General features: G+C 44.6%; 1 protein-coding gene across 3 annotated transcripts in view; it reads left to right on the top strand.

Moving 5' to 3' along the window:
- The window catches only part of ACSBG2 (acyl-CoA synthetase bubblegum family member 2), a 201334-nt gene that overhangs the window by 71397 nt on the left and 105046 nt on the right, over positions 1-24891 (top strand). For all 3 annotated transcript variants that reach the window (XM_033956698.1, XM_033956696.1, XM_033956699.1), the window contains one exon: positions 5774-5950. In XM_033956698.1, coding sequence (XP_033812589.1) covers positions 5774-5950 — 177 coding nt within the window. The remainder of the gene's footprint in view (positions 1-5773; positions 5951-24891) is intronic.

The following is a 24891-nucleotide window of genomic DNA, read 5'->3' on the forward strand; positions in this document are numbered from 1 at the left end:
AGGTCCCTTGCATTTCGGTCGCTTGGATATTGATCTTTACATAGAGAGCTACTCCTCCACCTTTATGACCATCTCTGTCCTTCCTAAAAAGATTATATCCCGGTATGTTTGCATCCCATCCATATGATTCACTGAACCATGTCTCTGTGATAGCAACAATATCTAGATCTGCCTCTAATATCAGGGCTTGCAGATCATGAACTTTGTTGCTTAGACTGCGAGCATTTGTGGTCATCACTTTCCAGCTATTTTTCAGCGATAATCTCCTTTTTTGTATGGATTTTTGTGTCGTTTCACTTTCCGTTGCAATACTAAGAAATGAGTTGCTGATATTGCTTATGTTGCAGCCTTTACTACTATCACATCTTTTCTTTTGCCGGGGGTGGTCTCTATAATTGTCCTTCGTACATACACCACCCCCACCTTCTAGTTTAAATGCCTAGAAAAATATTGTCTAAATTTCTCTGCAAGGTTTCTTTTTCCTGCTGTAGTAATATGTAGCCCATCAGTGCAATATAGCTTCTTGTCCTTCCATGTATTTCCCCATCCTCCTATGTACCTGAAGCCTTCTTGATGACACCAGGCTCTGAGCCATCTATTAAAGTCCTCTGTGTTTTTCACTCTTTGCTCTCCTTTTCCATATGCAGGCAGTATCTCAGAAAAAGCTAAAGTCTTTACAAAAGGTTTCACGCCCTCACCAAGCTCCCGAAAAGCTTTCTGTGCTGCAAGTGTGGAGTTGTTAGCCAGGTCATTTGTTCCCAGATGGATAACAACATCAGTGTTAAAATCCTTAGTTTCTTCCTTAATTATAGTCAGTATTTGCCTGGAACTCCTGGTAGCTGAGATTCCTGGAAGACATTTCACTATTTTGGTCTCCTCGCCCTGTGTTCCAAGGTTAATGCCTCTGATGATGGAATCCCCCAACAGTAATAGTTTTCTGTTTTTGGCTTTTTTATTTGTACTTAGGGTGCGCTTGTTCTCTTGATCTAGGGAAGCCTTTCCTAAGGTTGAACCATACTATGTTGTGGTTGCTGGAGGCTAGCGTATCTCCTACTGAGACCTCTGAGACGCTTTCCCCGTTGGTGAGTACCAGGTCGAGGATCGCCTGGGCCCTAGTGGGCTCCGTTATCATTTGTTTGAGACGTGCTCCCTTTATGGAGGTTAAGAGCCTCCTGCTACCGCTGGTTGTCGCTGAAAATGAGTTCCAGTCTGTATCAGGCATATTGAAGTCCCCTAGCAGTACAGCTTCTCCTCGTAGAGTGATATTCTCTGTCTTAAATTAATTTTGCGTCCATGTCTCCAGTTATCTTGGGGGTCTGTATACCACACCTAGATACAGGCATTTTTCTCTGCTTCTTGCCAGGTTTACCCAGAGGGAATCCCTGGTGTACTTGACATCTGTGATCCCGGTGGTTTTGATTTCCTCTTTAATGTATAGAGAGCTACCCCCCCCCCTAACCTGCCCTCTCTGTCCTGACGAAGTAGATTGTAGCCCGTTATAGCCATATCCCACCCATATGAGTCCGTGAACCAAGTTTCAGATATTGCCCCCACATCTAGGTCGGCATTCCTTATTTCAGCCTCCAATTCTAGAATTTTGTTACCTAAACTGTGTGCATTGACATACATGGCCCTCCATATCTTGTGTTTGCTAAGTCCCTGTGAGGCGTATCCTACCTGAGTCGGTGTGACTCCTAAAGAACTGTTTGCAATGTGGGTACTTACCTTGGACATGGAAGCGGAGTTTCGACTCACCTCATCAGGATAATTCCTTTCTGCACTAATATGTGAATGGGTACCCTCCCCCGATGTACCTAGTTTAAAGCCCTGTGAAGCAGGCGGGCTAGTCGGTGTCCGAAGACGTTCTTACCCCTACTGGTCAGATGGAGTCCGTCTGGTCCCTGAAGTCCTTGTAGCGCTTCCCCATGGTTTAGGAATCCGAAGTTCATATCCCGGCACCATCCCTGTAGCCACTCGTTCGTCCTCAGGATACGTTCATCTCTGGCTCTTCCCTTGCCTCTAACTGGGAGGATCGATGAGAAAACCACCTGCGCTCCTGTCCTCTTCAGCCTCTCACCCAGTGCTCCAAAGTCTCTGGTGATGGTCTCCGGTGTGTTCCTGGCAGTGTCGTTTGTTCCTATGTGGACAAGAAGCATAGGAAAGTGGTCTCGGGGCGTGAGTAGTCTATCCAGACTGGCGGTGACATCTCGTATCCTGGCTCCAGGCAGACAGCAGACCTCCCTAGATTGCATATCCGGTCTGCAAATTGGTCCCTTGGTCTCTGAAGTTAAAAGGGGATAGATTCCGTACGAACGTAAGGAAGTTCTTCTTCACCCAAAGAGTGGTGGAGAACTGGAATGCTCTCCCGGAGTCTGTTATAAGGGAAAACACGCTCCAGGGATTCAAGACAAGGTTGGACAAGTTCTTGCTGAACCAGAACGAACGCAGGTAGGGCTGGTCTCTGTTAGGGCACAGGTCTTCGACCTGGGGGCCGCCAAGTGAGCAGACTGCTGGGCGCGATGGACCACTGGTCTGACCCAGCAGCGGCAATTCTTATGTTCTTATTAGAGATTTCTATTCCGCCATTACCTTGCGGTTCAAGGTGGATTACAAAAGAATTATAGAAAATGGGTTACAAAAGAAGATCTCTGGTCATTTCCAGAGAAAGTAGAGAGTAGATCAGGTATATTCGGAGAGACAGGAGGACGATGGGAAAATGGAAGGTACTTGAGGTGTTAAAAGACTTTTTCAGGGATTTCTTGAAAAGTATAGTCTTTATTTCATTTCTGAACATCTTGTAGTCTGGGATTGTTATCAGTAACTTGGTTCCATCTATTAAACAGAAAGTTGGCATTCGGCAAGCAGGATTATAATGTTGTGGAACGCATTAGCATTGGATATAAAGAATGCTACCAGTCTACTTCAGTTCAAAATTGGTTAAAACTTTGGGTCCTTTTATCAAAGTGCAGTAAGGGTTTAACGCGCGGAATACCGCGCGTTAAACTGCCTGCCGCGCTAGTCGCTAACACCTCCATTGACCAGGTGTTAGTTTTTTGCTTGCTGCGGGGGTTAGCGTGTGATGAAATGTCTGACGCGCTAACCCCGCTAGTGTGGCTTGATAAAAGGACCCCTTTGCCTTTTCCGACATGTTTTGGTAAATGATTGAGTAGGAATTATTTAAGTGAATCTTTTTTTTATTGTTTTGTGTATGTTTGTTTTGGTAAATGACTTGAGTTATTGTTATAGTTTATGAAATTATTTGTTTTTTGTCTTTTCATAGTTTGTGACAGTTAATTATGTATGTTAGATTGTATCTTGCTCAGAATTGTTGGATGGTTAAATAATTTTTTTTAAATTTTTTTAAAATAAAGGACTGGACTGTTGACAGTGCTGCATTACCTTTTTTTGTATTTCTTATTCTAAAAAAAATACAGCAGCCAAGGAGACAACAATCAACACTTCAATACCTGCTTATCTCACCTTTTATCAGACCCCTACAAGTATCTTTCAGCACTATAGTTCAAGTCTTTAAGCCCCATATACGTACCTTTGGGCACTGACCATCTGGCTATCTGTCTATTGCTTTCTCACTTCAAGAAGGGTCTCATGAGGTCAGTCTCCACTCGAACCTCCTCCAGTTGTTTCAAATTGGAGGTAATTTTCACATGTTGAAGTCTTCTTTTGAAGAACTTCTGACTTTATCTGTGCAGCACAATACTTGGACAGTAAGCTTCTCCCTTTGAATCCCTTCTGTGAAATCCGATCTCTAATACTTGATCCACTTTACTTATCATTTCTACAGAGTTCTTCTCGCTCATCTCAACTTCCTACTAGATGTAGCCTCTAATATTCATCTCAGCCACTCTATAGAAGTACTGAACTTCTTCTAAAGACCATATTGTCTTCCTTGGAGAACTATAATTCACATTGAACTTTGCCTTTCCAAACTACAACTTGTCTGTTACTGTCCTTTAATCCCAACAGACTAAGAACTTTGGTGACCAAGAAGTCAGTCTCCCCATAGTCGACAAACTGCATATCATACTACCATGCTCGGGCTGGGCTGCCACTGGACCCTACTGCTCCAGCACATGAAATAACAGTGGCAGCCTTAGTAGTTACTCCATTTCTATTCCATTGTACATATCTAGTATAATAAAACGACAAGCGCACATGTGCATTCTTACCTGCGTGATCCATGATCTGTAGGTCCCTGGCCGGCAGGAGTGCGCATGCGCACTTAGCTGTGCCCGGCCTCCCTACTCTTCACCTCGCGCAGTCCTCCATCCAATAAATACGGCCCTACCGGCCGAAGTTTATTTTTAAGTTAAAAGCCACTGCGGGAGCTAGGGAGTCTCATCTGTGATGATATGCTGCCTGCTTGTCCTGGGATAAAGCACAGTTACTTACCTGTAACAGGTGTTATTGAGGGATAGCAGGCAGATATTCTCACAACCCTCCCACCTCCCCTAGTTGGCTTCTTAGCTTGTATAATGAACTGTTGGTTTCACGAGCCGGCGTCAAGTGGGAAGGCACTTTCACATGCATGGTATGTGCAGTCTAGAAATTTACAGGAACTTAGTGACAGTGCACTTTTGCACTGTACCAGGCTCCGTGGATGTTACCCATCTGTGAGAATATCTGCCTGCTGTCCCTGGTAAGTAACACTGCTTTATTATCACCTCCCAGAGCTGCCAAAGGGGCTGACCTCCTATGTGGGAGATTTAGGGTCCGTCCCACTCTGCTCACAGCTTTACCCAGCCCCATCCACAGCAGCACCAGCGGTTGCCTCCTCTTCCAGTAGCAGCAGGAAAGGCCTTCCTAGGAAGGATCTCCTGCTACTGCTAGAAGAGAGGCCAGGCCATTCAATGGGAGATCCAAATTCCTCAGTTAGAGATGTCCCGCAAAAGTGAGAATCTTCTGCTGAAAGTAGGAGACTTGCAAGATCTACCCTGCCCCCCCCCCCCAAAAAAAAAATCTTCTCTGAAGTTTGTGTGAGCTAGGGAAGATTCCTCCCTCCCCCCACCAAGAACCAACATGGCTTATTTTAGGGATTTACTAAAGGTATTTTCTCATTCTATATTCAAGGGAAAAGAGTCTAGTAAATCATGTCCTTAATATATTGTTGTGGGCTACTGAAAAATACTTAGCCAGCAATCTCCCTCCCTATCCTACCTTCTTCAGTCACCCCTTCCCCCCCCCAATATGGCTAGTTCTTTCAACTAATTTACTATGCCTACCCAACTAGCTAGGCAGCCAGCCAGCCATTCTTCATTAGGCCTGCTGATTTGATATTGATCCTAAATCTTGTGGTCTGATTGCTACCAGAACAGGAGCGTCCTCTTTTCTGCATTGTATAGATCTCGCCAAGTTTGAGCTACAAGCTGCATTAAGTAATGTGCTGGTCTTAAGGGAGTTAATGCACTGCTCTGCTCAAAATCAGAGAGCTGTACAATACAAAGAGATGGTGGCTCCTGATCAGACAAGTATCACCAGGAAAAGATCTAAATTCCTGGGCACCAGGAGAAAATGTCTAGTCATTGTTGGATTTTTCCCCCAGAATTTCTTTGAATATAAATTTAGCATAACACAAAAACCCTAAAGTCTAAAATATGAAGATCACTTAATGGAGAACTCCAAATAAATGACATGAATTTTGCTATCATTGAAAATTGTGAACTTTGTTGTCCAACATTGCAGGATCAGAACAAAGTAATTAATTTGGAATGCCATTGAAATTTGGGTTAATACTATTGTTTCCTTGTTTTGTTAGATAACATGGACAGCATTAGTAGCAGGGAAGAATGTGCGACTGAGAGAAGCAACAGACCAGCAGGAGACTGTAGTCAGCTACCTTCCCCTCAGCCATGTTGCAGCTCAGATGATTGATATTTGGTTACCAATAAGGTTTGGAGGCGCCACATACTTTGCACAACCTGATGCACTCAAGGTAAAATCTGTATGATGTATTATAATCTCTTAGAAAGCATTGTCAACCTTTTGCTAGAAGGTGCAATAAGGTCTTCATTGTACTACGAGTTCATTGTAAGACTCGTATGAGTCTTGTCTGAGTGTCATGCAACACATTACATAGCTTTTCAGTATAGAATTTTAGAATTTGGATATTTGCCTAACAACAGCTTACCAAACATTTGCTCCAAATCCAGTTCCATTCACAGCTCATTAAAGAGCAGGAGTGTAGTGAGGAGGGGGAGGGAGAGTGCCCCAAGTGTTGTCTTAGTAGGTGTGTCACCCAGAAGCAGCACAGCAGCAATGTGGCTGGTGGGGATTCCCCAAGCCCTGACAGCTGAAAACCCTAGGTTCTTCCCTCCCCGATACTTCCTTAAATACTTCTGTTCTTACCTGACAGTGAGCAGGGACTCCTACCTATGGCTCACGCCTGCTTGAGCCTTCCCTTTGACATAACTTCCTGTTTGTGGGATCAGCAAGTTATGTTAGAGCAGGGGTATCCAACATTTTGGCTTCACTGGGCCACATTGGCCGAAAATAATTTTTCAGGGGCCACACAAGTACTAACACTAGCTGATGAGCAAACAATAGGGTGAGCAGGTCCCAAATGTGCAGTCACTAATATAGAAGATGTACGTATCTCATAATAAACCTTCATTAAAGGGATACTCTGGAGAGGAACCCAAAAAAGCAGTAATACTTACCCTGACTGAGTGATCCTCCACGCTGACAGTGGGAGCAGCCACAGGCTTCTGCATACCCACTCTGATGAGCAGGGAGCATGCTCCTGGTTTTCGCATTCACTTCTATTACAGCTACAGTGAGCCTCATCAGAGCGGGGATGATGAATCAATTGTCAGTGGCGCACATGGAGGATTGTTCAGTCGAGTAAATATTACTACTTTTTTAGGCCTCCCACTTTGAGCTTAGGCTCCCTCAAAATGAACATCTCCCCTGCTGTACCTAGTAGGGATCCCCAAGCCTCACCAACTGATGGCCACCTCCTCCCCCTCCAATTTCCAAGTTCTGAAACTAGCAGCATTATTGCAGAGCTGCTGCCTTTCATTCTCCCTACCCCCTCCCCCCCTTGGCTTTCAGTTGGCAGGGCTTCCCACGAGCACAAGTATTTATAAATTGCATTCAGGCGGGGAGAAATTTTGGTATCCATCCACTAATTTTGGGCTCCAGTCCCTCTCCCAAATCAGCTGTATATGACTATGCCACTGAATACAAAAATAATTGTGATGCACGTATCCCAAAGCTAACATATTCCCGTTAATATATTCAAAATAAAACAATTTTTTTCTGCCTTGTTGTCTGGATATTTTGTTTTTCCCGTTATCTTGGTCCCAGTTTCTCTTTCTGCTTTTTGTCTGTCTTCAACTAATTCTCTTTCCAGTGTCTGCTGTTCATTTTTTTCTCCTCTTCTCTCTTGTTCCATTTCCTCCTTATGCCTTTCCCTTTCAGCTTTAACTTTTTTTTTCTCTCTTTTGCCTACTGTCCACTCAAATCTTGCCTTCTTTCTCATCATTCTTCTTTTTAAATGTTCAGCTACCTCTCAATTATCCATCTTCTCTCAGTCTCTAGTGCTCCCATTTCCCATCTCACTCCTTTCCCAGCCTCCTATTTCTTTCTATCTACTCCCCATTACCACATTTCTACCACTGTACTCGCTGCTCTTTCACTCATCTTGCCATCTCCCTTTTGACCTCATCTACACGGCTTACCACTTTCAGAATCCCCTTCCCTCTCTTCACTGGTCAGGCTATAACTCCCCATCTCTTTCCATCCCCTAGCATCTTCTTATCCCAGCTCTCTTCTCTCCTGCCCTCCCATGGGTTCATATCTCCTCCTCTATCCCTTTGGTCTAACATTTTGCTCCCTCTCTTTTCTGGATTTCTTCTTCCCTCCGCCCTTGATGCTGAACAATGAAATGGAGGAAAAAAAAGAGATGCTGCATCTCTCTGCCTTCCATCCACAGGCCTAACGTTTCTCCCTCCCTCCCATCCCCAGATCCAACTTCTCTCCCTTTCTCTTCCCAACTGCCCCATCCCATATCTCCCCCTGCATGCATGCCTCCCTTCCCCAGATCCACCATTTCTCCCTTTCTCTTCCCAACAGTTCTCCCTTCAAGTATCTCTTTCCTCTTTTTCCACACACCCCAGGTCCAACTTCTCTCCCTTCAGACCTTTGCCCACATCTCTCTCTCTCTGTCCTCTGTTTCTGGTCCTATAAGCTCTCCCCCCTCCCCAAGACCAATCTGGCACTTCTTTTAATACCCTCCCACTCTGTACTTAAAAAACCCAAAACAAAAAACCCAGTCCAGGGGGCTTCCTCGGCCCATCATGTTCTCCCTTTTCTCTCCATGCCCATGCATCTCTACCTCACTCCTCTCCTACCACTATGTCCAATAATTCTCTCTTGCTTCTTTCCTCCTCTCTCTGCCCAACAGTTCTCCTCTTTCTTCATCTCTCCATGTGCACCATCTCTTTACCTCTCTCTGACACCCAATTCTCCCTTACTATTACCTCCCACACTCCCTTCATTCTTCAATCCTATGGCTCATGTGCCCTCCCTCCTTCCTTTATCATTTGTCCAAAGTTTGTGATTCCTCACTCTCGAGTCCTAACACAACCTTCTTCCTCCCTCCTTTCTGTGCCTCCCTCTAGCGGGTGTTTACCTTCTGGCCGGCTCCCTTGCTGCAATTGTTTTTCTGGTGAAAGCTGCGGGAGGCAGTGGCTGGCTCCTCACGCGATTCGCGGCTGTGCTGGAAGCATTTATTTTATGGCCGTCAGCAATCCGCACTGGAAGTGTTCCTTTCCTTCTGTGCCTCTGGCGAGTGTTTATTTTATGGCTGGCTCCCTTGCTGCAGTTGTCCTTGCGTACGATTCACTGCTGCTTCAGAAGCCTTCTCTTTGATGTTATGACATCAGAGGGAACGCTTCTGACACAGCCGCAGATCGCGCATGAGGAGTTGACCATGGATGACTGCAGCAAGGGAGCCGGCAAGGGAGAAGCTGGGCCGCATGAATCTCCTTGATGGGCCGTGGGTTGGACACCCCTGCGTTAGAGGGAAGACCAGAGTTGGCGTGAACAATGGAGTCCCTGCTACTGGGGGTGGGTGGAGAGGAGGATGTCCCCCCATCCCCACCCCCGGCATAGTCTTCCCTTACTTTGCCACTGCTAAAGAGTTTTGTGGAGGGGTGTTTGTTGTTTTGTTTTTTTCCAAATTTTCATTTTCAGTCCTTTCCAATGAAGCATGATTCCATTCATAAAAAAATTTCCAGTGGATGGTATGCTGAACCTTGGGGTACTCTGTCCATTCTCGCAAACATACTGCAGAAAGAAGTCAATTACAGTTTTTGAAACCATTTCCTTCTCCCAGGACTCTGTTGCCCCTTTCAGTTTCTCTTTGTGCAGGCAAGCATGAAAGGAGCCTTCTGATCTGCTCGGTTTATTTCTTTTTTTATTTATTTATCATGTTACATTTAAATATCAAATATAAACTTGTACAGAAAGCAAAATTTAAGACAAGAACTTATTACCAATATAAAAGAACATTTAACTAAATATTAAGACAATATGCTTAAATTTCAACTCAAGTCCTTCTTTTCAGATCCAAAATATAACAAAAAGCGAGATTAATATATAAAGAAGAATAAAGCAACTAGTTTAATTGAACTCAAGGATGCCCCATCAATATCCTTTATCTAGGGCTTAGTTCTTTTCCAGTTGTGATAATAGGAAAGTTGTCAGATGGAAGGGTTCAAAGAAAACATTTTTTGTGAAAAATAGTACACAATACATTTGCATGGGTGACCAAATAGAATGTCGCCCCTAAGGCTAACACTCCAGGTTTTAAAAGTAAAAATTCTCTACGACGCCTCTGGGTATCTCTGGCAAAGTTTGGATACATTTGTATTCTCATACCAAGAAATTGCTTCTGTTTATTTTTAAAGAATAGTCTCAATAGCCAGTTTTTTGTCTGGTGCCAAAGCCAGTGTTAATAGTAAAGTTGCTATTACCGCCTTTTCCTTATCGAATAATTCCAGTAAGGTGGACACATTCAAAGTCTCCTGTGCAATTTCTTGCTGTTGTTTCTGCTGGTAATTAGGGAGATAGTAAACTTGTGTAAATGGAAGTATGGTTTATTTCTTTATTTTGCAATAGTTTTGCGGTTTTTCACAGACCCAGGAGAGGATCTCTCCATACGACAGTTGTTCAAGTCTTCAGCCCAGCCATACATTACTGAGTCTCTTCGTCAGCTCAAGATTAATCTTCCTCAGCTCGTCTTGAACAGGGTCCAGTCTCAGCCAATGTCCTTTCTGTGGCTCCCAAACAAGAAAATCCTGGTTACAGAGCCCTGGGAGGTCCCAGAAAGTTTCCTCAAAGGAATGAAAGCCATGTTTAAACTGTATCCTCTGGATCAAGAGTTCAGCAAATGTTTGTTGTGCCAAAGATAGACTCCCTGGTGGCACAGGTGTTTAAATGCTCATCCTTACCCAGTGAGGAAGGCGTTGTGCTGGAGGGTACACAGGACCACGGAGTGAATATGGTTCTCAGGAGGGAGTTTGAGGCCCTGGCCCTAGGAGTTAAGGCGTTGTCAGCTGCTTCTTTCTGCCTTTCATGGCTGCAAAATCTGGACATGACAGCCATTACCTCAGCTAGTGCTGATAGGGGTGGACTATATGGCTGATGCACTTTATGATGTAATTAGTCATGGCAAGAGTCTCTGCCTACTCCATCTCTGTGGATCAGACAATGTGTGGGTGATTCAGCCTCCAAGGTAACACTTAGCAGGCTCCCCTTCAAGGGACAGATGCTGTATGACAACGTCCTGGATGATCTTATGGCCATGCACAAGTTCGTCATCCCCTTACCAGATAGCAGATCTTGAGTGGCTAGAAGCCTTATTCCTGACTTCACTTGTGTAATAACTTATCTGTATTGTGAAGTAGCGGAAAAGGAATATAAGAGAATGCAATTGCTTCAAAATACAGCAGCTAGACTAATTTTTTTATTAAGTCAATTCCAGAGGGCTAGTCCACTTTTGAAGGAACCACACTTGTTACTATTAAAAAAGAGAATTTAATTTAAGATTGCTTATATGGTTCATAAGACTATATATAGAGAAAATGCTAATGAATTAGTTTTTGATATTAATGTTGAGTTCTTTTTATAATTCAAGATAGTACAACGTTTTAAGTTGACTAATTCCTTCATCTCATGTTCGTTAGAAAAAATGTTGATTCTACTTTAGAATTTCAAGGCCCTAAAACTTTGGAATAGTTTGCCACTGTTTGTGTTAGCTAAATTTATCACTTTAGAAAAATGTTAGATGTATCTTTTTCTCTTTAATTTTTATGAATACAGGAGTTCCCAGTTTAAGAATGTCCGACTTACATTGGACTTGTATTTATGAACCAGGGTCCTGCTTCTCTTTTCATGTGCCAACGTGACCCTCTTCTTTCCTTCCTGTCCCAATGTGCCCCTCTTCCTCCCTTCAGTGTCCCAACGTGCCCTTCGTCCTCCTCATTAGCCTCCTTGCCACGAGTGTTACCTCCTCCAGCCAGCTCCATCCTCCCCGCCGTACTTCTCTTCTCAAACGCCGTGGCTGTGGTTCCTACACGTGGCCCCCAGATGAGTCAGAAGCCTTCCCTTCCTGTCCCAACATGCCCCTTGTCCTCCTCCTCACTTGCCTCCCTCCCGTGGGTGTTACCTCCACTGGCCAGCTCCCTCCTCCCTGCTTCTTAAAGCCTCATCCACAGGTCCTGCACGTGGCCTGCAGCTGATCCAAAAGCATTCCCTCTCTCTGGGAAAGCTTCCCGGTCAGCTGCGGGTTGCATTCAGGACCCGTGGCCACTGCTTTGAGAAGCACGGCAGGGAGGAGGGAGCCGCTTAGAGGTAGGTAACGCCCACGGGAGAGAGATAGTGAGGAGGAGGACAAAGAGCACGTTTGGGACACAGAAGGGAGGAAGAGGGGGCATTGGGACACAGAAGGAAAGGAGGAAACTTCAGACAAAGGAGGGAGGGAGCATGAACTTGTGACATAGGATGGAAGAATGTAGGGAGTGAGGGAAAGAGATGCTAAGGTTGGAGGATGGAAGAATGGAGGGAGTGAAGGAAAGAGATGCTAAGGTGTGAGAGGGAATAGAAAAAGAGCATTGTTGGACATGGGAGTCAGAGAGGGAAAGAGATGGTGCACATGGGGAAATGAAGAAAGAGGAGAATTGTTGGGCATAGGGAGGAAGAGAGAAAGAAATATTGGACATGGTAGTAGGAAAGGCATGAGGTACAGATGCATGGGGAAGAAATGAGAGGTAGAAATGTTGGATGTGGTGGTGGAGAGGGAAGAGTGGAATGGATGAGGAACTACAGTATTTTATTTTGAGAACTGTTTCTTTAATTTTTAATGCTTTTATAGACTGTACTGTACAAGATCAGAGTTACATACAAATTCAACTTAAGAACAGTTTAAAAAAACAGAACCCATTCTTAACCTGGAGACATTTCTAATTTGTTTTAAGAATCTTATTGTAAATCGCACTGAATCCTTATTGAAATTTTACAGGGTTTAAGACTGTATGATATGGTGTGGAGGCCCACTTTGAAGAACTCCATGATTCCCTATCTCACTTAGACTCAACATCAGGAATCACAGACTACTCCTGAGAGATCAAATTATATCTTGATAGTGTGCAGCAGTAACTTTACAGCGGAGAGCAGAACTTAAGGCCTTTATTAAGCATAACAGAGAAAAATATTCGCTATGGTTGGCAGCACCCATTTGCTTTGCTATTCTATCTAGAGGGTAAGCTATAGAAGGTGAAAATTCGTAGTAGAAGAGGCAAACCACTTCCTAGAGAGCATGGGGGCTTCTAGCTCGGCACAAGCAAATGAACAGGTACTTAAACTGAGGCTCAGATTATCTGTACCTTCCAGACTGAAGTGACAATTGGTGATGCGGGGAAAAGGCCGCCTCACTAGACAAACTTCAGGGATTCAATTACACAAGAAGAATACATGAACCTTTAATTCTGGAGACAGATTTCTCTCACTTCGTCTGATTGACTTAGTTGCAGCAGGATATCTCTGGGTGAATCAGTCCTCCATTAGGGTGAGCTAGTTACCCAGGGAATTCTCTCTACAGTTTGCTGTTTCCTATGATAGACCAAAGTACTGCTTTGTTAACAAAAATGGGAAGATTATGTGGTTAACTGTAAGTAACTTTTAAGCAGGAAAAAAAGTAAAAAGTAGTAGAAAATGAATAGGATTTAAATCGGTTGGAGGTCTGTTTCCTGGTTTCTGGTTTCTGGACTGTACTGGGCTGGATCTCTTGCTGTTTTGATGCTGCTAGCAAGCTGCCTTGGACTTTGCCATGGACTGACGGTGGGGCGGTGGTGCTGGAGATTAGGGGGCTGCTGCCAGGTTCTCTGCCTGACCCATGTCCGAGGACTCCAGCCCTTTGGATTTGTTCCTGCTGTTCTTGTTTGACTGTGTATTGGATTATAGGGCGCTGTTCCTCTGTGGGGGATGGCGTGCTTTTCTGCCATGGTGCCTCCATCTGCTTTTGACATAGCTCTCGTTTGGTTTCTCTCAACATAAGGGGGATTTATTTTGTTTTATTTATTGATATGTTGTCTTTTTTTGCGGTTTATATTGGGAATGTTTCCCCGCATAACTGCCTGTTCCTCCGCAGTAATTATGCATTCTTGTTTATTTGTTGAGATATGTCTTTAGGCTAATTTCCAGTACTTCTTCTTCGTGGGTTTGTGTTTAGTTTCTATGGAAGTTGGGGGGTGGGCTCGGGAGGGCTTTTCAGCGTGATTGGTATCTGGGTTTCTCCCAGATCTGTGCATGAAAATTTGGGGATGGGAGTTTGGGAGGTTGTTGGGGGGGGGGAGGGCTGCTGGGTGGTTGGGGGTTGGGCTGGGGAGGGGGGTATGTATGTGTGGAATGTTTGGAAGGGTGTGTTTGGGTGTGACTGGAGGTGGTTGTGTGACCCGGGGTATTGGTGTTTGGCTGTGTTTGTGTTTTTTTTTGGACTATGGATGACTTTTTGCTCTGGGAAGGAGCCGCTGGCTGGGACGGTTCCCCCGGTAGTCTATTCAGCTATTTTTCTTTTTCTCTTAGCTTTTCCTACTCATGGTAATTAAGTTTATTTCCTGGAATGTCCATGGTATCACATCTCCTGTTAAACGCCAAAAAATTCTTAGTGCATTGAATCGACAAAAGGTGGATATAGCATTTTTGCAGGAGACCCACCTCTCTTCTGCGGAACATGCTAAACTCTGCCGGTGGTGGGTTGGTGAGATCTTGGAGTCTTCGGGTCTGCACCGGAAGGCGGGGGTAGTCATTTTATGTCGTAAGGGTCTGCATTTGACTACCCATAAGGTATGGTCTGACCCGCAGGGGCGTTATCTGGTTGCTAAAGTGACACTTAATAGGCAGGATTTGCTCTTGTGTAATATATATGCTCCTAACACTTGGGATGGGTCCTTTATGCGTTCCCTTACCAGACTTCTTCACCAGGACCTTCCAGTGGTGTTGGGTGGGGATTTTAATCAAGCTTTTGATCCCACTATTGACAAATCTAATCCCCTTCCTCACGACAGGTATGCCCCGAATAGAGGCCTTCCCTTGTTTGCCTCTTCTATGTCTTTGATTGATGTGTGGCGGGTGTTACATCCTGGCGACCGCGACTACACTCACACATCTAGTGCCCATGCAACGCAGTCCCGTATTGATTATTGGTTGCTCACGGATTCCCTGTTTTCGCAGGTGAGCTCGGCGGAGATTGGGGGATATGATGTTTCGGATCATGCTATGATTGTTCTTATTTTAGAGTTTCCTGGAGATACCCCTGGGGGCTTTCATTGGCGGTTTCCTCTCTCGCTCTATTCTGATCAGGAGTTTCATGCTTTCCTGGTGGATAAATGGAAGGACTATGCTTTTCACAATGCGTCTCATAGGGGTGACGCATTTCTTTACTGGGAGGCTGCTAAAGTGGTGTTGCGGGGTGAGATCATTGCTTACTCTAGCCGAAAGAAAAAAAGGCGCGACCGTCAGGTGCTCCGGCTGGAGCGCCAGGTTCAGGAGGATCGTCGCCGCTATGGGGCTCATCCCACCGGAATCAATAGAGCGTTATTATTGGCTTCGCAGTTGTCGTTGCGGGAACTATTACATGATCGGGCAATGAAATCTTTGGCATACTATAAATTTCAACTGTATTTACATGCTAATAAGAGCGGTAAGCTTCTGGCAAATTTGATTCGACGTGCTAAGGGGTTTTCCCCAATTCTCCATCTCCGCCGGGCAGATGGTGGTTTGGTCCACAAAGATGAGGATATGGCGGCGGTGTTTCATCATTATTTCCAGGAGTTGTATGCTGCTCCACCGGTTTCTTCGTTGGCGGGTGAGCTTTATTTGGATCAGGTCTCTCATCCGGTGGTGACAGAAGCTCAGAATGCGCGTTTGCAAGCTCCTTTTACAGTTGAAGAGCTATCGCTGGTTCTTGGTAGTTCTCCGCTGCAGAAGGCGGCGGGACCCGATGGCTTTCGCAGTGAATTCTATAGACTTCTACTTGCGGACGTGGCCCCGGTTCTGGTTGATGTGTTTAACACTGCGGTACGCGAGGGGGCTCTTCCGCCTTCTCTTCGGGTTGCTCAGATTGTGGTTCTGCTTAAGCCCGGCAAGGACCCATTACAGGCCTCCTCGTATCGCCCCATATCCCTGTTGAATGCTGAAGCTAAATTCTTTGCTAAATTGTTGGCCAACCGGTTGGCGGGTATTTTGCCCTCTCTGGTGGCGGAGCCTCAAGTTGGGTTCGTCAAAGGACGGTCGTCCACTCGCAATTTACGTACAATATTGACTTCGCTGGAGTGGGTGGAGCGGGAGCAGGTTTCTTCTTTGCTGGTCAGTTTTGATGCCCATAAGGCCTTTGATAGGGTTTTGTGGGATTTTTTGTTTTGTACTCTTCAACATTATGGTATGGGAGGTTTCTTTAGTGATGCGGTGGCTGCATTATATCATGATCCGCTGGCTAGGGTGCTGGTTAATGGAGTTTCTTCGGCGGTGTTTCCAATTCAGCGGGGTACTAGACAGGGTTGCCCCTTGTCTCCTCTTCTTTTCGTACTCACCTTGGATCCCTTAATTCGCGAAATCTCTGCTAATCCGGCGGTTCGGGGTGTTTCTCTTGGCGGCCGAGAGTTTAAGATTTCGGCGTTTGCAGACGATTTGTTGGTTCATTTGACCTCCCCGTGGGACTCCTTTCCTGCTCTTATGTCGCTTTTTACGGAGTATGGCGATTTTTCGGGCTTCCAATTGAATTATGATAAATCTTTGGCATTAGCTACGGCCGAGGCGGTGCGCTTGGAGTGGCCGGGGCAGTTTCCTTTACGGTGGGCGGATGGTGTATTCAAATATTTGGGAGTGCAACTCACGAGCAGTGTGGGACGGTTATATCGTGCTAATGTAGATGTTTTGTTGGCCGCTACGGAGGGTTGTTTTGCAAAGTGGATGTCTTTACCTCTCTCTTTTTATGGAAGGGTTCAGTTGTATAAGATGGTTATTTTTCCCCGCTGGTTGTATGTACTCCAGTTGCTGCCTCTTTGTCTGCGTCGTAGCGATCTTCAACGGCTTCATAGGCAGCTGACCCGATTCCTCTGGCAGGGCAAGAAGTCTCAGATATCGATCTCTTATCTGTTCGGCTCGGGAGGGGTCGGGGGTGCGGGGCTCCCGGATATTGGCCTCTATAATCTGGCTTGCTTGTTGCGATTTTTGGGTGACTGGTACTTACAGAGTGATGACTATCTTTTTCGGGACTTTGAACATGCTCTTTTCTCTCCTTGGCACTTGTTTTCGCTGTCTCAGTTACCTGTTCGCCTCTTGCCTCCCGCGTTCCGTTCTAGTTTCATCCTTAGGTCGTGGCGTTTTTCGTGGAAGGCATTGGTAGGGTTACTGGGGGGGGACCATCAAGTTTCGGATCAGTTGTCTATACGGGGGAATCCGCAGTTTCTGCCTGGCTGTGATAACTCGGTCTTTGTGCGATGGACTGGAGAAGGGTTTCTTCTTCTTGAGCATTTATTGGATGTGGAAGGGGCGATGAGACCTTGGGGAGATTTTCCCATGCTTCATTCTTTGGGTGTGGGAGGTCTGTTTGCGTACCGGCAAATTCATCATTATGTGGGATCCTTGGCGCGCCCGGGCTTACGGTTCCGATTGGGTAACCAATTTCGTCAATTTTTTGCCCAATTTTATGCTTGTGGCTTGACGGTGTCTGCGTTGCATGGGGCTTTGCGGAGGCTTACTCCTCAGAAGTCTTATACGGCTCTGGAGAGCCGCTGGGGTAGAGATCTGGGCATACCTGGTGAGTCCCTGAACTTTCCTTCCCTTATTGGTCGTATCTCTTCTATTTCTATTAGTGCAGAACTGAGGGAATGCCAATTTCGAGTGGTGTATAGAGCGTATTTTTCCCAAGAGCGGGTCCACAAGGTTGGGGGCATTTCTTCTCCAATCTGCCCTAAGTGTACACTGGGTTGCAACTCCTTTTTTCATGCATTTTGGGGATGCCCTCGAGTGAAAGTCTTTTGGAGAGCCGTACTCCGCTTTTTGGAGCGGCTGGTAGGTCATGCTATTCCGATGTCTCCGGTAGGCTTGCTTTTGGATAGATATGAATCTTTGCGAGTGCCTGCTCGGAGACATCGGTTGCTGATCCGGAAGGGTGCTGTTATAGGAAAGAAGATCATTCTTAGCGTTTGGACGCAAGATATAGCGCCTGCTTACTGGGCTTGGAGGAATCGTTTTCATAATTTGATGCTCTTGGAGCAGCGCCATGCTCGATTATCTGTCCGGCGGACGAAGATTTTCCTGCAGACCTGGGACCCCTACATTTCCTCGCTTTCCCCTAGGGCCAGAAGTCTGGTCTTGAATTCACTCTGTTGTTGATACCTTATGCTCTCAGCTGTTTTCCCCGGGTTGGTGGGTGGATGTTTGAGAGAGTGTGAAAGGTAGGTATGAGTGGTTGGACGTATGTGGAGTTCAGGGGGTAGGGTGGGATTACACATTGTGGGTGGGAGGATGGGAATTGGATCTCTTGTTTTGTTTGATCTGTGCTGAGCGGCATAAGCAAACAGCTTGCTCAGCATAATCCTTTCTTGCTGGGGGGTTTTGGGTATGGAATGGGTCTCATGGTGTGGGTTTGGGTTGGGGTGGGGGTTTGGGATTTGGAGTGGGTGGGGATTGGGGGATTCTTTGGTTGGGGTGAAAATGTGTTTGATGGTACATTTGATGTTCGCGACCTTGTTGTATGGTCGTGTTGTCTTGTGTGTTTATTGATGGTGTGCCAATAAAACATGATTTATACTAAATCGGTTGGAGGTTTGCAGAGATGTCATTCTCCTTTCTTTTGAGGGCACAGAGACTAGAGACTGACACTGAGACAAATTTGTCCCCGTTCCTGTGGGCTCTATCTCCATCCCTGACCTGCCCCCACAAGTTCTGTCCTCATCTGCACAAGTTTCAAATACTTACAATTTTAAAGTGTTCAAGGCTTGTGCAAATGAGGACAGAGCATTCAGGGATGGGACAGAACTCATGGGGCAGAATGGGGATGGCGATAGATCCCGCAGGGACAAATTTGATCCCATGCCATTCTCTAGGGCACACTCAAATGAGGTGCTTAATCTCCATTACTAACTGGGGTTGGGAGGGAGGTGGATAGAATGAATAGGAGGCTGGAGGGGGTGTGAGCCAAGAGGTCCTGCTGCTATGATTGCTTTATCTAAACTCCTGACAATTAGACTCTATACTTTTGCTTTAGTTTATTAAGATTTGATTTCATTGTCTGGGTCCAGAATGGCTAGTCTAAAGTATCTTTCTTTAAATGTACATGGCCTAAATGTACATGGCCTAAATACACCTGTTAAGCATACCCTTCTCTTCAAAGAGGCGACCTGTTTAAAAGTAGATATACTTCTGATACAGGAAACCCATATATTTGGGAAATATGAACACATGTTACACTGTAAAAAGTTTCTCCATAAATATTTAATGAGTAATAAACATAAGCCCAAGACAGTGGGGGTAGGCATTTTGCTTAATAAAAAACACAGCTGGCAAGTACATAAGGTACTTTTGGACAAGGGTGGGGGGAGAGAGTATGTTCTGATGTTCTTGAGTGTAAGTAGTAGGCGTATTACTCTAGTTCAGGGGTGTCCAACCTTTAGTTTCCCTGGGCTGCATTGGTCGAAAAAAAATTTTCTGGGAACATGCAAACGCTGCAGCAAGACAGAGGAGGGAGCCGGCAAGATGGTAAACAGCCGGGAGCAGCAGAGGAAAACACTGCATCGCCCTCAACCGGGGCCACACAAAATACTTCACGGGGCCACATGTGGCCCTCAGGCAGCAGGTTGGATACCCTTGCTCTAATTAATGTTTATGCATCCAATCTTGAACAATGTCAAATTTCTTTGATCAATTCTCTAATATTCTGTAGGGTCATTTGGAGGATAACTTGCAGATGAGAGGGGGGGGCTTCAATTTAACATTTGATTCTCAACTTGATAACTCAGCAGCAGATATCAGGTATGAATGCTCAGACTTAAACAAGCTGCAGAATTTTTGTCAGAGATGGGCTGTATGGGATTTATGCAGAGTGTAACATCAAGGAAAGCGTGACTATACATTTTCTTCTAGCACCTTTTATTCTAGCATCTCCAGAATTGATTTTTGGTTGGACAATCCTGATATCCGTAAAGCTTCATAATGGGGTAGAAATTCATCCTAGAACATGGTCAGATCATGCCTCACTCGCCTTATGTTAGCATTTTGAAGAAGATGTGATTATGTGTACATTTTGGTAATTTCCTTATAATTTGCTGGAAGATTCAGTTAAATGTTCAACAATTGGAGTATGAGTTTTTAGAATTTGACAATACCCCTGAGGTTGATCCCTTAATAGTCTGGATCAGTAGGACCATTTCATCATTGTTGGAAGAAGTTCCCTGTTTCCGTAAAGTCTCATTCGATTAGAAATGTAGCTTCATTGCGGGCTGAAACTAGGGCAGTCTTTGCCGAGGAAAGATGTAGAATGGCGACTTGATCCATTCTACATACATTGACCAGTTTTACAGGATGGATGTGGTGGCAAGGGAGGTCTCTACCTTTTGGTCCTCAGTGTTGCATGCTGGCACAATAGTCCCACCCTAGATTTCTGAGACTGGTTTTTGAATGTCCTGCTTGTCCAGAATGATACACCTATTGCACTAGAAAAAGAGATTAGGTTCTTATCTTGCTATTATCTTTTCTATTAGATAGGTGTTATTATGGACCCCTGCCCTATCATTTATTTCCTGCACCTGCCTACTGTATCAGTCAGAATGCTTTTATCCAAACCTGCAGACTTAAATTGTATGAAGAGTAGTCTATTGCTAAGATATTTTGTGGTATTATTTGAGCTCCATTAATGTTTGTGTTTGTGTTTGTTTTGCTGTTTGATTAATAGTTAACTTGTTCTGCTCTGAAATATTAACAGACTTATTCTTCGGGGAGTTTCCCTGTACCCCTGCTTCACATCTGTTCTAGAAAGGGTGCTTGCCTGCTTTGGAACAAACTGTAGGGGGCAGTAGAGCCCTCTGCGAAGTAGGAGGGATTCAGAAAAAAAATCAGGAGTGACATAGTAACATAGTAGATGACGGCAGATAAAGACCCGAATGGTCCATCCAGTCTGCCCAACCTGATTCATTTTAAATTTTTTTTTTTTTTTCTTCTTAGCTATTTCTGGGCGAGAATCCAAAGCTTTACCAGGTACTGTGCTTGGGTTCCAACTGCCGAAATCTCTGTTAAGACTTACTCCAGCCCATCTACACTCTCCCAGACATTGAAGCCCTCCCCTGCCCATCCTTCTCCAAACAGCCATACACAGACGCAGACCGTACAAGTCTGCCCAGTAACTGGCCTAGTTCAATCTTTAATATTATTTTCTGATTCTAAATCTTCTGTGTTCATCCCACGCTTCTTTGAACTCAGTCACAGTTTTACTCTCCACCACCTCTCTCGGGAGCGCATTCCAGGCATCCACCACCCTCTCCGTAAAGTAGAATTTCCTAACATTGCCCCTGAATCTACCACCCCTCAACCTCAAATTATGTCCTCTGGTTTTACCATTTTCCTTTCTCTGGAAAAGATTTAGTTCTACGTTAATACCCTTTAAGTATTTGAACGTCTGAATCATATCTCCCCTGTCTCTCCTTTCCTCTAGGGTATACATATTCAGGGCTTCCAGTCTCTCCTCATACGTCTTCTGGCGCAAGCCTCCTATCATTTTCGTCGCCCTCCTCTGGACCGCCTCAAGTCTTCTTACGTCTTTCGCCAGATACGATCTCCAAAACTAAACACAATACTCCAAGTGGGTCTCACCAATGACCTGTACAGGGGCATCAACACCTTCTTCCTTCTACTGTGAATTCCTTCTGCTTGTCCAGAATGACACACCTATCTACTAGAAATGATATTAGTAAGAATTTAATTTCTTTATGTAGTTGGAAGCAGTTCATGAAAAAAAATCCCTCCACCTTTGGTAGTGACAGACACTTGAATAAAATGCATGTTTATATAGAGAGCAGTTTATGATATTGTAACTCTATATCTCTGCTCTTTTACTTTACATGTAGTAGGAGATGCCTAAATAAAAGGCAAATTTATATACATAAATTCTGTTCTGAAAACTGCTTGCTTAAGTCAAATAGTGAATACCAGTACTTGAACACCTAGTACAATTATCCAGAACTGCTTTTGCCTCTGGCATGTTTCCAGGCAGCAATTTACATGTTTTCTGTCAATTACTATAGAGTATGCATGTTCAAGTTCCCATTAAATTTGTCTCTGAGGACAGTTTGAAAACTGCTAAATGCTTTCACTTTTATTCAAACTTCTGTTTTTTCCTCAAGAGACAATTTTAGAGGTTAAGGGCAACCTGACACTTCATCATAGAACTGTGCCTTTATTTAAGATTTTTTTGAATTTTCCTACGACAACATTTGATTTCCTCAGAAATATTAATGAGAGAATATATTAAGGAAGTTGTGCATTTAGATAGTTCTAAAACTATTCCTGTTAAAATATTTATCTCACTAAATAGGTAAGTGGTACTCCAGAAAGAATGGTTGGGCCTCCATGCACTCTTGAGGATGGTGGCCTAACTGCTGCCTTGGAGAACTCACAAGAAATAATTTGCTTGTTAGTGATATCTGTACCTGAAAAAGATGAAGTTGTTTTTGAAGACTTGTTTCAAAGCTGCGAGATGAATTTTGTAGTGAGACATAATACCCATGAGCATAGGAAGCAGTGTTTAGTTATGAAATACAGGGTTCTTGCCCTAAGACAGGGGTGTCAAAAGTCCCTCCTTGAGGGCTACAACCCAGTCGGGTTTTCAGGATTTCCTCAATGAATATGCATGAAATCTATTAGCATACAATGAAAGCAGTGCATGCAAATAACTCTCATGCATATTCATTGGGGAAATCCTGAAAACACGACTGGATTGCGGCACTCGAGGAGGGACTTTGACACCCACTTTGCAGAAAAGAACATTGAAAAATCATCGGCTTCAGCAGCAGTTGTTGTTTAGTACCGGCATGGAAGGTGATTCTTCAGCGATATGGGTAGTGGAAGTCATTGTCACAGCACTCGACATCGCAAGATTCTCCGGTGGTGTCAGTAAGTAAGCCGGCTAAGAAGCCTTCCCCTTTTTCAGGGTCTCTGGTCACGAGTGCAGTGAGCCAAGTCCTGCCGACCTCGAGACGTCCAAAGAAATGCTCCGCTCCCATAGAGGTGAGTGCCTCATCATCAGCCTCCTCATCTCCGGAGCGTCGAGCGGCACCGAAGGTACCGGTAAAAAAGCAAGCGGTACCGGTGCAGTCTCTCGAAGATAAGATTGCTTCAGTGGTTAAAGAGCGATTGAGAGACCAATTAAGGGAGCAGTTACAATTGCTGCTTCCTATTATGTCGACACCAGCTCCTCCGGTGCCAGTCCGGTCTGAACCCATGATCTCGGCATTGACTTTGACAACATCGTCCAAATCATCTACTCATGCAGAATCAGCAGTCCCTTCTTCCCAATCTGCATTCTCTATACCTGACAGCTTGGTTTCTCTCAGCTTGAGCTCTTCTGAATTACCTCTTTCTCAGCCTGTTGATGCTTCCAGGAAGCCAGCCACTTTACAGTGTTATCAACAAAAGTGGACTCGGTTTTCTTTCTGGTGTTTACTTCATCATCATGATCCTACTTCATTGGCAGTGGAATCAGTGCTGGATTATCTTCTTTCTCTGTCGGATTCTGGTCTTAAATCTACATCCATTAGAGTCCATCTCAGTGCTATTACAGCTTATCATGTTCCAGTACAGGGTAAACATCTTACTGCTCATCCTCTGGTATCTAGATTCATGAAGGGACTTTTCAATGTGAAACCACCTCTTAAGCCTCCGCCTGTAGTCTGGGACCTCAATGTAGTTCTTTCCAGTTTGATGAAGCCTCCGTTTGAACCAATGGACACGGTTCTTCTCAAATTTCTTACCTGGAAAGTAGTTTTTCTTATTGCTCTCACCTCTGCCAAGAGGGTCAGTGAGTTATATGCACTGGTAGTGGATCCACCTTTTACTGTTTTTTATCATAAGGTGGTTCTCCGTACTCATCCTAAGTTTCTTCCTATAGTTGTCTCTGATTTTCATCTCAATCAATCTATTGTTTTCCCAGTGTTTTTTCCGAAACCTCATTCTCTCCCTGGGGAACGAGCTTTGCATACTTTAGACTGTAAGCGGGCTTTGGTTTACTATCTGGAGCGCACAAAGCCTCACAGAGTCTCTCCCCAACTTTTTCTTTCTTTTGATCTGAATAAGTTGGGACATCCTGGTTCCAAGAGAACGATTTCTAGTTGGCTTGCCGCCTGTATTTCGTTCTGCTATTTTCAGACCGGACTGGCACTGGAGAGTCGTGTCGCAGCCCATAAAGTTCGAGCTATGGCAGCTTCTGTTGCTTTCCTCAGATTTACTTCAATTGAGGAAATCTGCAAGGCTGCTACCTGGTCTTCAGTTCATACCTTCACTTCTCACTATTATCTGGATGTTTTTTCCAGACGGGATGGGCACTTCGGCCAATCTGTATTCCAAAATTTATTTTCTTAAAGGCCAACCTTCCCTCCATCCCTTTTTTGTTAGCTTGGAGGACACCCATCAGTGAGAATATAGGCCTGCTTGTCCTGGGATAAAGCACAGTTACTTACCGTAACAGGTGTTATCCAGGGACAGCAGGCATATATTCTCACTACCCTCCCACCTCCCCGGGTTGGCTTCTTAGCTGGCTTAACTTAACTGACGAACCGCGCGCCTCTGGCGGGCGGGAAGGCACTCGCGCATGAGCGATAGGGATTCAAGAACTTTCTAAGTTCTTAAAGTGGTCCGTACCGAGGGCTCCTTGGTGACATCACTCATCAGTGAGAATATATGACTGCTGTCCCTGGATAACACCTGTTACAGTAAGTAACTGTGCTATATGCCCAAAAGAAAAAGATTAAAAAGAAAACTCCTGACTAAAGATCAAATAAGAACAGTAGGCAATAAGGACTAAAATAGTCCAGCCAAGAGAAACAAGAAAAAAGATCGGTGTCATTGACCAGAAAGATAGAGGTGCATAAGTTCTCCCCTACAAAAGAAAAACAAAATTGGAGAGAGCAAGAGGTAGAAATAGAAAACCTCAATATCATATTCTAAAATATCAATCTAAAACATACAGCAGTATCGTATTACAGAGATACAAGATTATTCTGCAAGAAGTACATAAGGAGAAAAGAAAACTAGCATTGACCATAGTTATTGCAAAGAGATTAAAAAAACCCAAAATTTAAAATTAAACATCTTGTAAACTCA

The sequence above is a fragment of the Geotrypetes seraphini genome, chromosome 8, assembly GCF_902459505.1.
Source record: "Geotrypetes seraphini chromosome 8, aGeoSer1.1, whole genome shotgun sequence".
Classification (NCBI taxonomy): Eukaryota; Metazoa; Chordata; class Amphibia; order Gymnophiona; family Dermophiidae; genus Geotrypetes; species Geotrypetes seraphini.